The sequence below is a fragment of the Anarhichas minor genome, unplaced genomic scaffold, assembly GCF_050575085.1.
Source record: "Anarhichas minor isolate MPS153535 unplaced genomic scaffold, ASM5057508v1 ptg000082l, whole genome shotgun sequence".
NCBI classification, from domain to species: Eukaryota; Metazoa; Chordata; class Actinopteri; order Perciformes; family Anarhichadidae; genus Anarhichas; species Anarhichas minor.
The window spans coordinates 738,556-751,046 of NW_027466528.1; the positions used below are offsets into that span (position 1 = coordinate 738,556).

General features: G+C 43.0%; 2 protein-coding genes across 2 annotated transcripts; one reads left to right on the top strand and one right to left on the bottom strand.

Moving 5' to 3' along the window:
- ush1gb (Usher syndrome 1Gb (autosomal recessive)) lies at positions 1-6,692 on the bottom strand. Its single transcript, XM_076081605.1, has 4 exons — positions 6,435-6,692; positions 2,133-2,580; positions 954-1,777; positions 1-562 (listed from the first exon to the last, which is right to left on the bottom strand). Exons 1-3 carry the CDS (start codon positions 6,596-6,598, stop codon positions 956-958), a joined length of 1,434 nt encoding a protein of 477 aa, XP_075937720.1. The 5' UTR covers positions 6,599-6,692; the 3' UTR covers positions 1-562; positions 954-955.
- Positions 6,693-8,891: 2,199 nt separating this feature from the next.
- On the top strand, positions 8,892-12,187 carry LOC142938339 (proton channel OTOP3-like). The gene is made up of 7 exons (XM_076081631.1): positions 8,892-9,261; positions 9,340-9,476; positions 10,395-10,453; positions 10,569-10,723; positions 10,885-11,570; positions 11,666-11,830; positions 11,919-12,187. Exons 1-7 carry the CDS (start codon positions 8,892-8,894, stop codon positions 12,087-12,089), a joined length of 1,743 nt encoding a protein of 580 aa, XP_075937746.1. The 3' UTR covers positions 12,090-12,187.
- Positions 12,188-12,491: the final 304 nt, after the last annotated feature.

Genomic DNA, 12,491 nt, shown 5'->3' on the forward strand with positions numbered 1-12,491 from the left:
GTTGTGGGTACATCTTCAAATACAAAAACAGTTTAAAATAAAATAGCATTCATGCATGTCATACTCTCAAGTGCACAGACAGACAGACCTTCAGTGAAACCACAAACGCCCCGCAGCAACGTGAGATATAACAGTGTTATCTAGCACACGCTGACATAACCTCACAGCACCACCATATCGTGTGTTTTACTATTGCATCAGTGTTTGCAGAGCAGTTAGTCCGTTAGCGATTCCCAATCTTAAAGAGTCACCATTGTGTATGTGCCGTGGAGTAAAATAACATGTTTACAGTGAGACAGCTGTACAATGAAGACATAATAAACAGTATGTTCAAAGGGTTAAGTACAATCAGGAATTGATAAAACATGAATCAATACAGTATGCAACAATAACAAGTCAGGCTAAGATTCATTGGACAGTGTTCGTGTGTTTTTACATGTGGCAAAACTTTCCCATGAAATGTTCATTACGTCTTTTCCAAGTTCCGGTCAGATGCCTTGACTCCATGTTTCCTCCACTGACTGTACTGCAGAGTAATAACAGTACAGGGTGTCATGTTATCCTGTAAATAAATGGGGAAAAAAACAACGTCATGTATGACTGTATTCTGATCAATAATGTGTAATGACACTAAAATGACTTTCAGGCCTCTCGCTATATCACAGGTCGCCACTAGATGGAGCCATTTAGCCAGTAAAAAAGGGTCACACAGGTAGATCTGTGCTCTGGTTGGAGTTGGGTGGAACCGTGTTGGTACCGTATGAAGTACTCAGTTGGTATCAGTATCATTTTAAGGGTACTGGCATTGTAATGTCTTAAACAACACCCAGCTTTATCATCTATACAATATGCAAATTCAAAAGCAGTAGCTTATGATAGACAACAAAGGTTTATCTGAGAGCAGAGTGTGGTGCCTCCCATTTAAAACAAAACGTGTATTACTCCACACTGACCTTCAGAGCTCAGTGTCTTCAATGGCCTCTGGTTCATCTATGGTGTCCAGACGTCTCTTGCAGGCATCCAGAAGTTTCTTCCTGGGGCCCAAAGGGATGTGAATGCTGGCGAGGTCCTGATCCGAACAAAGCAGCAGAGCCTCCAGGTCGATCTTCTCCCTCCTGAAGATGGGCATGACCTCGCTGAGGCTTTGAGAGGCCAGGAAGGTCTCCAGAGGACTGTTCTCTGGCTCAAAGTCCTCATCCAACCCGACATCCGTGTCCTCCCAGGGCAACTCCTGAAGGTTTCTTTCCTGCAGGCTCAAGGCGCTGCCGATGCTGTCCTCATCGAAGCTGGGCGAGTGCCGGGCCAGATTTCCTCGTACACGAACATTCGGTGCCCGGCCCACCGGTTCACTCCCCACGACGCTCTCTTCATCCCATGTCCCGATACCAAACATGCCTCCACTCAAATAGGTCCTCCTGAACACCATGGTGCCGAGCCCGGGTCTGGTGAACAGGGAATCGCGTCCGGAGTCGGCGCTAATCTCCGAATATGCGGCCTCGTGGAGGCCCGGCTCGCTCATGGCACGGGAGACGGTGTCGTCGCCGTTGTCGTGGTCGCAGGGGAACATGTCTCGGATGTTGAGGCGCGACCGCTCCTTGGCGTTGGCGTACGTGCCCTGTTTGAGGAACATGACGTCGTTGCCGAGCTGCAGGCCAGACAGCGAGCGCACGCTTTTCCTCCCTTCCTCGTAGATCTTGAACGTTCCATCGACCTGCTTCTTCTTCTCCAGCTTCTTCTGTATCTTGGCCTTGCCCTTGGCTGTGGAGTGCAGGGTGGCCTGAGGGGAATATAAAGACATTAAGAATTAGTAAAAAGTTATGTCGATCATGAATGGGTAGACCCACATGAACTTAAACCATCACTGTTGCTGCGACCAAAACAGAACTTGACTTCACCAGGCAAATTAGGGTTTCTTTGTCTTTCTAAAGAAGTGAAATATGATCCTGGACTAAGGTGAATAGTATCTATACTGGATCAGACAGTAAAATGTGTCCATCTCATTATTCAAACAAAGCTATTATCTTATTAGCAATCAACGCCTACAGCTACGTTGAGGTTTGCCAAAGTGTCTCACACACACTGAACTGTGACGAGATATATTGTACTTCAACACAAAGTCAAAGGACAACCACCTGCGAGTATGGCATGTTGGAGGTGACGGTGTTGAACTTGCGGCTCAGTGTGCTGCCGCTGGTGTAGCTAGAAAAGCTGATAGCATCCAAGTTGTCTAAAGCCGCCGACTCCTTCATGAACTTCCTCTCCATGTGTTCGCGGTGCTTCCGCTGGAGCTTCGCGCAGTCCTTGATCCGGCGCTCTGCGGCGCGGAACGCCCGGTCCTTGAGTTTGCCGACCAGCTTCGGGTTGAGGGTGACCTGCTTGGCAGCGATGGAGTCCAGGTAGCGAACGCAGTCCATGTGTCCCTTGGTGGCGGCCATGTCCAGCGGCGTGTGGTAGTCGTTGTCCAGACACCACACGTTGGCACCGAAAGCCACCAGGAAGGACAGGCAGTTGTGGTGGCCGTTGGCAGCTGCCAGGTGAAGCGGTGTGTTGCCCCAGATGTCACACCTGTCCGGGTCGCCTCTGGAAGACAAGACGCCATGTTGCATCTTAACATGACTGGATTCACACATACATTATGATTTCTGTTACTAATCTGTAAGGACCAAACCAGCGTTCTGCAGGTTTTAACCAATTCATTTAATGCAGACTTTATGATTTTTTAGGCGACCAAAATGTTACAATTAACTTTCATGAAGTGAAAACACATTGTGAAAGGATTAAAGTTGGAAAACAAAAACAATGACAATGTCGTGGGAGAGACCTGTCAATCACCGTGTAGCCCCGCCCTAAAGCATCCCCTGCTTTATGGTCTGTTTGACTCTAAATGGACCATAATGTACTAAATGAACATCATGCTGTATTGAAGAAGACTTGAAACTAGAGATTGAGACCATAAACTCATGTTTACAATGTTTACTGAGGTAATAAATCAAGAGAGAAGTAGAGTCATTTTCTCATAGACTTCTATACAACCAGAGGAGTCGCCCCCTGGTGGACACTAGAGAGAATGCAGCTTTAACACCTGAAGCTTTGACTTCACTTTTTTAGAACCTGAGGTGGTTGCCGTCTGGTCCACACATCTATCCACATGTGTACATTTGGTGTGGGATTATTTTCACGTCTTGCTCTCTCAATTTATGGCCCTTTTTCTAATTTGAACTTCTGCACCAAACAGTTGTTTTCCTGCAGAGATCTCTCACGCTGCACACTTAAACCAAGTTCACTGAGAAACTCAACCTCACTTTGCTGATCCTCTTACACTACCGACTGAACTCAGGAAGTAAGATGACTCACACGACCTGCAGCTATGTCAGTCAATCTCCCGTGTTGTGAAAATGACCCTTAGGTCTTTGTCATTACTTGAGTGAGGCAATGTAACATCAGGTTATTTTGATCCATGTCTCACACAGAGTGTTTTCACTTCATGCTCTGGGGTTGTGAGTAAAATGTACATGAGAATAAACTCAACACTTCAAATTAGTAGTGCAGAAATGTCCCATACCGACACCCAATTTCTTCTTAAATTATCTCTGTTTTATTTCGCTATTAACTTAATATCTTTTCACTTGTTGGTCGGACAAAACAAGCAATTTGAAGACGACTCTTTGGATATTTAGAAAATTGTATTTGACCTTTTAAAGTCAAAATTTATGATCATGATATGAGATTAAATCCTCATTCACAGACTGGAAATGAACAGTGCATCATGGGTGAAATTGCAGTCTTTTTCCAGCCTTGTCAAATAGCAGTAATATTAGCTGAGACAGCACCGGTAAGTCATTAAAATGACTGAAATAATATCTTTGGAATATTAACATGATATCAAAAAAGCACTACCCACAATGCTCTGCATGTTGACTTTCCCACAATGCACCACAGTCTGAATACTATGATGAACTGTGTTGTCCCTCCTCTTCCTGTTTAGTCTCCGCCCACATGGCCCCAGGGCGCTGATCAATAATTGAAGCGCTGCAGGTTAAACATGACAGAGGTGACTCTGCATTATTTATCCCGCACACCAAGAGCCTTTTTTCTGCAGACACCCAGAGACAGTGTTACCACACGCCTCACGGCCACCAAACCTTTATCAGCAACAACCCTGATTTCCTGTCTGCAGACAAATGTCTCCTCTGACATTAGAGCAAAGAAAGTACGCGGTTTATTTTAATGCTCAGAGCAGCATATATTTCTGTACCCTGTCAGCTGAAAGAGTAATTAAGCAGATAATATTTCAAACGAAAGAAATGCAAGAAGGAGGAATCACACAGTAACACGACTCTGACTCTGACTCAGATGAAACACAAACACTTGTTTACTAGCAACACGCACGACTCGGTAGCAAACTTCTGTACTTTCTTTGGTACAATGTTATGTTTAGTTTAGGCCAGACTTGCTGCTCCCCAAACAACTTTTAAGAGCTGATACGTCTCTGGTAGAGACCTGTCAATCACTGTGTAGCCCCGCCCTAAAGCATCCCCTGCTTTATGGTCTGTTTGACTCTAAATGGACCATAATGTACTAAATGAACATCATGCTGTATTGAAGAAGACTTGAAACTAGAGATTGAGATCATAAACTCATGTTTACAATGTTTACTGAGGTAATAAATCAAGAGAGAAGTAGAGTCATTTTCTCAAAGACTTCTATACAACCAGAGGAGTCGCCCCCTGGTGGACACTAGAGAGAATGCAGCTTTAACACATGAAGCTTTGACTTCCACATCCTCTTTTTGGGGATGTTTATTTATTTAACTTTGATTGTTGCTTATTTACTCATAAACATTGAATGTTACACATGCATATTTCTACTTCTCAGGGTCTTTAATACTACATTTTTCAAACGCAGCTCTACAAGACAAGTCATTAATTCATCTTTAATTAATTAGGTAATAGTAAAGGACTCATTTTAGTTGATTTTGTGCCTTCGTGGTGCAAATCAAATAATCCTGTTCATTTTGGGACAGTTGCCTAATTCGCCCAGTCGGTAATCCAGACCTGCAAGTACCTGAAGTTGGAATGTTTATGTATTCTTAAAAGCAGATATCTAGTCATTTAAATCATTTGGCAACATGAGAAGTTTGTCTTATTTTGTTGAATAAACAAAATGTTTTTGTAGGAAAATATTTGCAGCACAAAAAGCAGTCTATAAAGTGAGTTATTTTCCTGCTCCTCTTCTTGTTCTCATTTACTTTTTGCTGCGAGCTTTATAGCTTCACATCCTCTCTGCACTGCGTCCTCCATATTATCCGTTGTAGGAGGAAGAAGCATCAACATCCATCCCGGTGACCTTTCTCCTGTTTCTGCAGCATCAAACCCAACTAGCCTCCACTTTACTGCTGCCTATAAACCCGTCACCACCAGCACCAGCACCATGACATACCGTCCTCCTCCCTCTGCTCTGTCTCCTAAACCTTCAACAAAACACGTCTCTGACACGACTTATCTCACCAGAACATATACCTACTCCTAAACACTTTGATCATTATCTCAGTTTTATCTTACAAATACGCTTTCAGAGCACAGATCATATCATGCAAAAGCTTCTATGAACTAATCTCATTATAACTGCACCGCTCTGGTCTGTAATGGTTTAGCCACATCTGTGACATTAAAACACAGAGTTATCATGCTTCAGATGCATCACTCTGTATACTAGAGAGTTGCATTAACGCTGACCTTTCTCTGTAATCAGGCTGTTCAAATGTAAAGCATTTAATCTGCAGCAGCTCTGATTACATTATAGAGAAGGAGCAGCAACACATGTGGCACAATGTTTGTGTTTTATCATTCATGTGAATATTAGCAGATCACTGAGGTATAATATACAATATTATATATTTATGTTGTGAAGCTGGAGGATTCTAGAGTTTAAACAGTATAATTTTATATTAATAACACAGGTGTCTTCTATTATTAATAATAATAATAATATTATTATTATTATAACACTCTCTGTTCACAGAAATATATAGTTTGTTTAAAGTTTATTTAGGTTTTTGGTTGAAATAAGAAGAATCCACTTGTTTACGTTGAACTTTAACTTAACTATCAAAATAATAGAATACAAATATAATATAATAAAATATAAGGCTCTATTATATAATTATATATTTATTTTGTGAAGCTGGAGGAATCTAGAGTTTAATATTAATAGTATACATTTATATTAATATGGAGCAAAGTCGGGACACAGGTTTCTTCTATTGTTATTATTATTATTATTATTATTATAACACTGTTTATTTACAGTGAACTTTAACTTACATATATTTACATAATTATCAAAATAATAAATAAGGCTCTATCATATAATTATAAAATAGAGAGGTTACTTCCCCCTCACCGGACGCGGTGTTACCGGATGAAGTGACTCACCCTCTCCCCACGATGAGCCGCAGTGTCTCGAGGTTCCCGTGATACGAGGCCCACAGAGTCGGTGTCATCCCGTCCTCGTCCGGTGCGTTCAGCTCCTTCCGCGTGGCCTCCTTCAGCGCGTCCAGGTACCCGTCCCGGGCCGCCCGGTGGTACCGGTCGTCCATGGCTATAAGCCCCGGCTCACTCACTCTCGGTTCGGTTCCATGGAGGTTCTGTGGAGGGTGTCCGGACGGACGGACCGACCGGGCTGCAAGAGTGGAGACGAACACGCGGCGTGCTGATTGTCAGGTAGGGGCGGGGCTATGACGATGAGACCCGCCCCCTTTTATAGTGTAGGCCAATAGAAAAATAATATAAAATTAAATGAAAAAAGTATATAAATAAATAAAACTGTTTTTAAAAACTTGAAAATAAAATAAGATTTAAATAAGATTTTTGTTAAAGTAGACTCTACTGTAATAGTGGTTTACAGAATTATACTGTAAAGTACAATCACATTTAAGTTGTTTTTCTCTGAAACATAACAGTAAAGGTAAACATGTGAAACAATAACGATATTAAAGTGACTCAGAAAGTTAAACAGAAAGTGACTCTGACATCATCGAGCATCACTGATTGATATGTTTATGACTCAGATCAGTCTGATGAGATAAAGTCATGCATGATGCAGAGGCAGACGTCACGTCAGCTACACTTATTCAAAACTAAACAAATGAAGTGATTTACATCGTGGTGCTCTGTTGGCTGCAACTTTGCATCATCTTTGGGTCGACTGACATTTACCTAAAGCAACGTTTAAAGGGTCAGTTCTCTCAAATTACCAAAAATAAAGAAATACATTTTATTGCTTGAGGTATATTTATCTAAAAAGGTACATTTAAAAAAACAAATATGTGTTTTCAGAAAGACCGTCCTCAAGGATCCTCAAATAATCCTCAGAACTCAACGATTATAATGGAACTAGTGTCAAACAAAGAAATGTTCGCTGCTAATAGATTTTCAAACAACAAATCTAAATGAGTGGAAGTCAACAGACGTCCGAGACAAACATTCAAAATGTAAACACAGCAGCATGGTTTGCATCAGGAGATGTCATTCTAAGTAAATACACTAAAACATGCAAAACTTCTGTATACACAGTTTCAGCTCTTCATTATTATTATTATTATTATTATTGTTATTGTGATTATTGATATTATGATTATATAAGTTATGCTCTTTTATTTATGTATTTTTTTATGCACACACTTTTCCCCACTGTTCCACTGATTTCCAATCATTTCTGTGTGTTTGTAAAATAAATATAAATGATTTGTTACATTAGTGCAGTTCATGTGCAGATTGAAACGAAACGTCTGCACTTCAACTTTCACCAAAAATAATGCAGACTTGATGGATTTTAATACTCAAGCATGTTTTATGAGTCGACAGAATAGAAACCAGTGCCGGCCTGAAACACAACATTACAAAAATCATAGCAACATAAAATACACTAAATTTGTTTTAAATGGGCTCAAACATCCAAAACCTGAATGATCCTTTAAATGTGAGACTGAAACTGAGTTGAAGCCGGTTATCAGCTGAACTATTAGCAGCTGCTTGAATCACAGCGGTGATAAGAGGGACGTACATTTAGAAGTCACTTCCTGGAGCCGATTTTAAGCAAACAGGGACAAGACCTGGACCAGAGCCCAGCTGATAAACCCTTTCAAAGTAAAATGGAGCTGCAGCGAGAGTGGACTTTACTATCCCACTCAGGAAAAGTGCTTTCAGTCAGTCTGAATGTTCTGTGAAAGATAAACTGGAATGTTGAATATTGAACTGGACAAATACATTTAAAGCTCATTTAAAGAAACGGTTCATTAGGACCAGCTCTGTCAGAACATAACTGCACCTTAATGTCCTCAATCTGTCCCTGCTGGACTTCCCCCTGTCCGTCCGCTGTCGCCTGTCCGTCCGTCTTGTAATTACCAATCTTATATTCTGGTTTTTAAGTGGGACTTTATAACATCTGTCCATGGACTACAGATGAAAAACTAATTTACAGAGAGAATATATTAATGTCCAATGTCCCTGTCAAATAAACAAAAGACCTCACTGACAGATAAATATATATATCTAGATATATTTATAGATTAAAGGAGATTCTGCTGAGGTCATCTGGGTCCATGAAGTAAACTTTGTTGAAGTGGCAGAGCAGGTGAAACAAAGGTCAACGTAAGCAAACATGATACCTGTTGGTTTCCCTGAGAAAGGTGTGTCGGTATATTTATGCACTGGATCGTGGCCACACGTGGTGTGCGGAGGCGGATCAGAATGAGAACTTGCACCTTTATGACACAAGCCTCCACATGTTGAGCTGCAGGGTTCCGCGTAAAGTAGTGAGAGAAAACCCTGAAGACTGAATGGAAACGAGACGAAGGAGGATTTAAAGAGTTTTAGAAGAAATCAAAAAATATGAATCCAGATCCTGGAGTCACAGAGGCCGATTCCTCCCGGGGGACAACACCCGGAAGTGTCGAACCAGTTCACAGCTCAGACCATCAGATCCAGGACCCGGAGCTGGATCCGGGGTCGGTTTGGGCCCCCAGTGGGAGGCGTCTGATCTCCGGTCTGATGGGTCTGAACGTGGTGCTGCTGGGAGCGGCGCTGGTGGCCGGCCAGGCCTTCAACCCCGAGGGCCTGAAGCACCAGGAGCCCCAGGTGTTCATGCTGCTGCTCATGGGGGTCAGTTTGATCTGGATGCTGTGGTACCTGCTGTGGGCCAGGAAGCAGCCCGGCATCTGCCCACATAAAGACCACCACGCCGGGGGACTCGCCGTCACCGGTGAGCTCCTGTGTTTTCTGACTTAGATACGAAGAGTTTTGGACCGTGTACTGATGTACTTCCTCTCCTCTGGTCCAGTGGTCCTCATGCTGTTCGCCGCCTTCAGCCTGCTGCTGTGTGTCTTCAGGGTCGGGTATTTGATCAGCATGAGGGAGTGCAAACCTGCTGCTACGGTGCTCGCTCCGTTCATCGAGGCGCCTTTTCTCGCACTGCAGGTAACGAGATTTATGTTCTTTACTTTATGGAACAAGAGCAAGAAAACAGAAGGAAGACGTTGAGCAACATTTGATGATACTTGAACTCTTGTGAAGCTTTTATTAAACTGGTCGGTCTCAACATGTAGGAATAAGTGGACCAAGGCTGCTATAAGTGGAGACAAAGAACTTTGAGAAGAAATGGAAACTGTGATAAACGTCTCTGCCCATAAACTGCAGTTATTTGATGATGCAGTTGCACAAAAATAGAAAAAAACATAACTGGTCACAAGATCTACATTTATAAGGAGGAATGTGAAAAAGGTACATTTATCATTTTAGATCTACTTTGATTAACACAAAAATACAAAATTACAAAGACAAAAAGCAGATGTTAAATTGTCTAGAAGAATAAGAGCTTCTAAAGCAGAATCAAAAGCAAACAAACGTCCCTTAAAATAATCTTTTAAATGCCTTAATAAGCCCATAATCTCTACAATCACTTCTTCAACTGAACTAAAGATCTGTGCAACAACATAACTCCATGTTGGTCTTCATCGGTGGGTGGATTTGGCTCAGGTGTCGTCATGTTTACAAATTGTTGAATTTAATGCTTACAATTTCATTAATAATTTGCAAAATTGAGGGACAGATGGCTTCAATAAACCTTCATTAACTAAAACTATATCAGTTAATAACGTGAGAGCTGGCAGACGAGTTATATTTAAAGTTTATTAGATGTAAAATCAGCACTTCTGTTCATAACCCAAAAAATAAAAGAGCTTTGACTCCAACACGTTTAGGCTCATTAATTGTCTCTGTTGCACTAATTTCAACCTTTTTTCTGCAGCATTTAGACATTGCATTATAAAATAAATGAATCTTTAAATTCAACTCAGAAATGCTCTTATTGAATAACTGTTTACTTTTCTTCTGCAGTCGTATTTACTGTGGGCTCACTCCAAAGACTGCATCCACAGACACAAGATCATCACCAGGTGCATCTTACACATCTTTAATACATGTTCCACATATGAACATATTGTCATTTATAGCTTCCGCTGTGTGTAATTTAAGTGTTTGTTGTGTTTCATGTGTGTATTTGGGCTGCAGGTCCGGGTTGATGCTGATCCTGTCAGCTGACCTGCTGCTGTGGCTGAATGCGGTGACCGAGGACTCGATCCACGAGGAGATCGAGTTAGAAAAAGAAGACGGGCTCGATTTCAGCAACACAAACTCCTCTGAAGCACAAAACTCTGATGTAGCAGGTAATCAATTCACCAAAAGTTACCATTAGATAATGCCTTATTTGCATATTTAAACATAGCATTTCAGAAAACTTGTAATACAATAAATAGTCTTAATGTCAGTAATGAACTGGTGAAGTTTCACGGTGATATCTACTCGTTATTTTGTTTCCTGCCTCCAGGAATCATGAACTCGACCTTCTGTCAGTGCGCTGCGAGTGCAGCCTGCCTCACCTTCAGGAAAGGCTTCGAGATCCTTTACCCCTTCAACATGGAGTTCAACCTGATGGCCGGCTGCATGGTCTACGTGATGTGGAAGAACGTGGGCCGCCGGATGAGTCCGGGTCACGGCCACCACGCCACCCAGAAGCTGACCCTCCGCGTCGTGTACCAAGGCGGCGTCGTGTACGGCCTCGTGTTCGGCGCCCTGGCGCTCATGGCGGGAGTGGCCGTCTTCATCCTCTACCAGGTCTGGGTGAGCCGGCAGCGGCTTCGCGCCACCGCCTTCCTCGTCTTCTACGGCTACCATTTGGCCGTCATGCCCGTCATGTCCCTGTGCTGCCTGGTGGGGATGCTGGTCCACAGGCTGGAGAGGAGGGCGAGCGAGGCGGGACACAACCCGACCCGTAGCCTGGACGTGACGCTCCTGGTGGCGGCGGCTCTGGGCCAGCTCGCCCTGTCCTACTTCTCCCTGGTGGCGGCCCTGGCGGTGGGGACCAGCGGGCCCCTGGGGGACCTGGACCTGTCCTACTCCCTCCTCAGCCTCCTGGAGCTCATCCTCCAGAACATCTTCATCATCGAGGGCCTCCACAGGCACCCGAGCCTGCTCGCCAAGAAGAAAGAGAGGCAGCGGAGCAGCATATTCAAGGTACCTGCAGGTCACATGGATGTTTTTATAAACTGGAGCAAGAAGTCAGTCATTAAAAAGGTTTTTATGTGTGTGAATGATAAACTGCCCCACAGCTTAAGAAAAAGGTTGCAGTCCCAATACAAGAAGAGAGGAAGACGAATATTTCACTGCTGGATGGGAACGCGCCAGCTGCTGCCATAGAGCATGATGGGAAAAAACCCTGGACCAAAAGAGCGATACAAGAAATCTGTGCTTTCCTCATCCTGTCTAACGTCATGGTAATATCCTGTGTTTATTATGTGATTCATGCAGCAATACAAGCTTCTTTCTGCACTCGTAATCCACCCATGTTCCCTCTTACTGCAGCTGTGGGTCATCCCTGCGTTCGGAGTCCATCCTCAGTTTGAGAACGGACTCGGGAAACAGTTCTTCGGCTTCTCGGCTTGGTTTGTTCTGGTGAACTTGGGTCAGCCGCTCAGCGTCTTCTACAGGATGCACTCAGTGGGAGCTTTAATGGAGCTGCTCATCTCTGCGTGACACCAGCGGAGGCCCGACTACATGACTGTTAAAGTAGATGATATGAAAAATGTTTGGGGGGGAAAAACATAAATGATTTGGTTTATACAGTGTGAGGAGATTCCTCTGAGGCTGTTTGTTACAATGAGGCGTCAACCTCCGGTTCTAAAAGGTGAAGCTTAGTGTGTTAAAGCTGCATTCTCTCTAGTGTCCACCAGGGGGCGACTCCTCTGGTTGTATAGAAGTCTATGAGAAAATGACTCTACTTCTCTCTTGATTTATTACCTCAGTAAACATTGTAAACATGAGTTTATGGTCTCAATCTCTAGTTTCAAGTCTTCTTCAATACAGCATGATGTTCATTTAGTACATTATGGTCCATTTAGAGTCAAACAGACCATAAAGCAGGGGATGCTTTAGGGA

Bases quoted from the DNA above. Each gene is read 5' to 3' on its own strand.
- ush1gb (XM_076081605.1), bottom strand. From the start codon at position 6,598: ATGGACGACCGGTACCACCGGGCGGCCCGGGACGGGTACCTGGACGCG. The intron at 2,581-6,434 runs GTGAGTCACTTC...CTTGTCTTCCAG, and splicing joins CGGCTCATCGTGGGGAGAGG to AGGCGACCCGGACAGGTGTG. The intron at 1,778-2,132 runs GTGGTTGTCCTT...TATTCCCCTCAG, and splicing joins CCAACATGCCATACTCGCAG to GCCACCCTGCACTCCACAGC.
- LOC142938339 (XM_076081631.1), top strand. From the start codon at position 8,892: ATGAATCCAGATCCTGGAGTCACAGAGGCCGATTCCTCCCGGGGGACA. The intron at 9,262-9,339 runs GTGAGCTCCTGT...CCTCTGGTCCAG, and splicing joins CGGGGGACTCGCCGTCACCG to TGGTCCTCATGCTGTTCGCC. The intron at 10,724-10,884 runs GTAATCAATTCA...TCCTGCCTCCAG, and splicing joins ACAAAACTCTGATGTAGCAG to GAATCATGAACTCGACCTTC.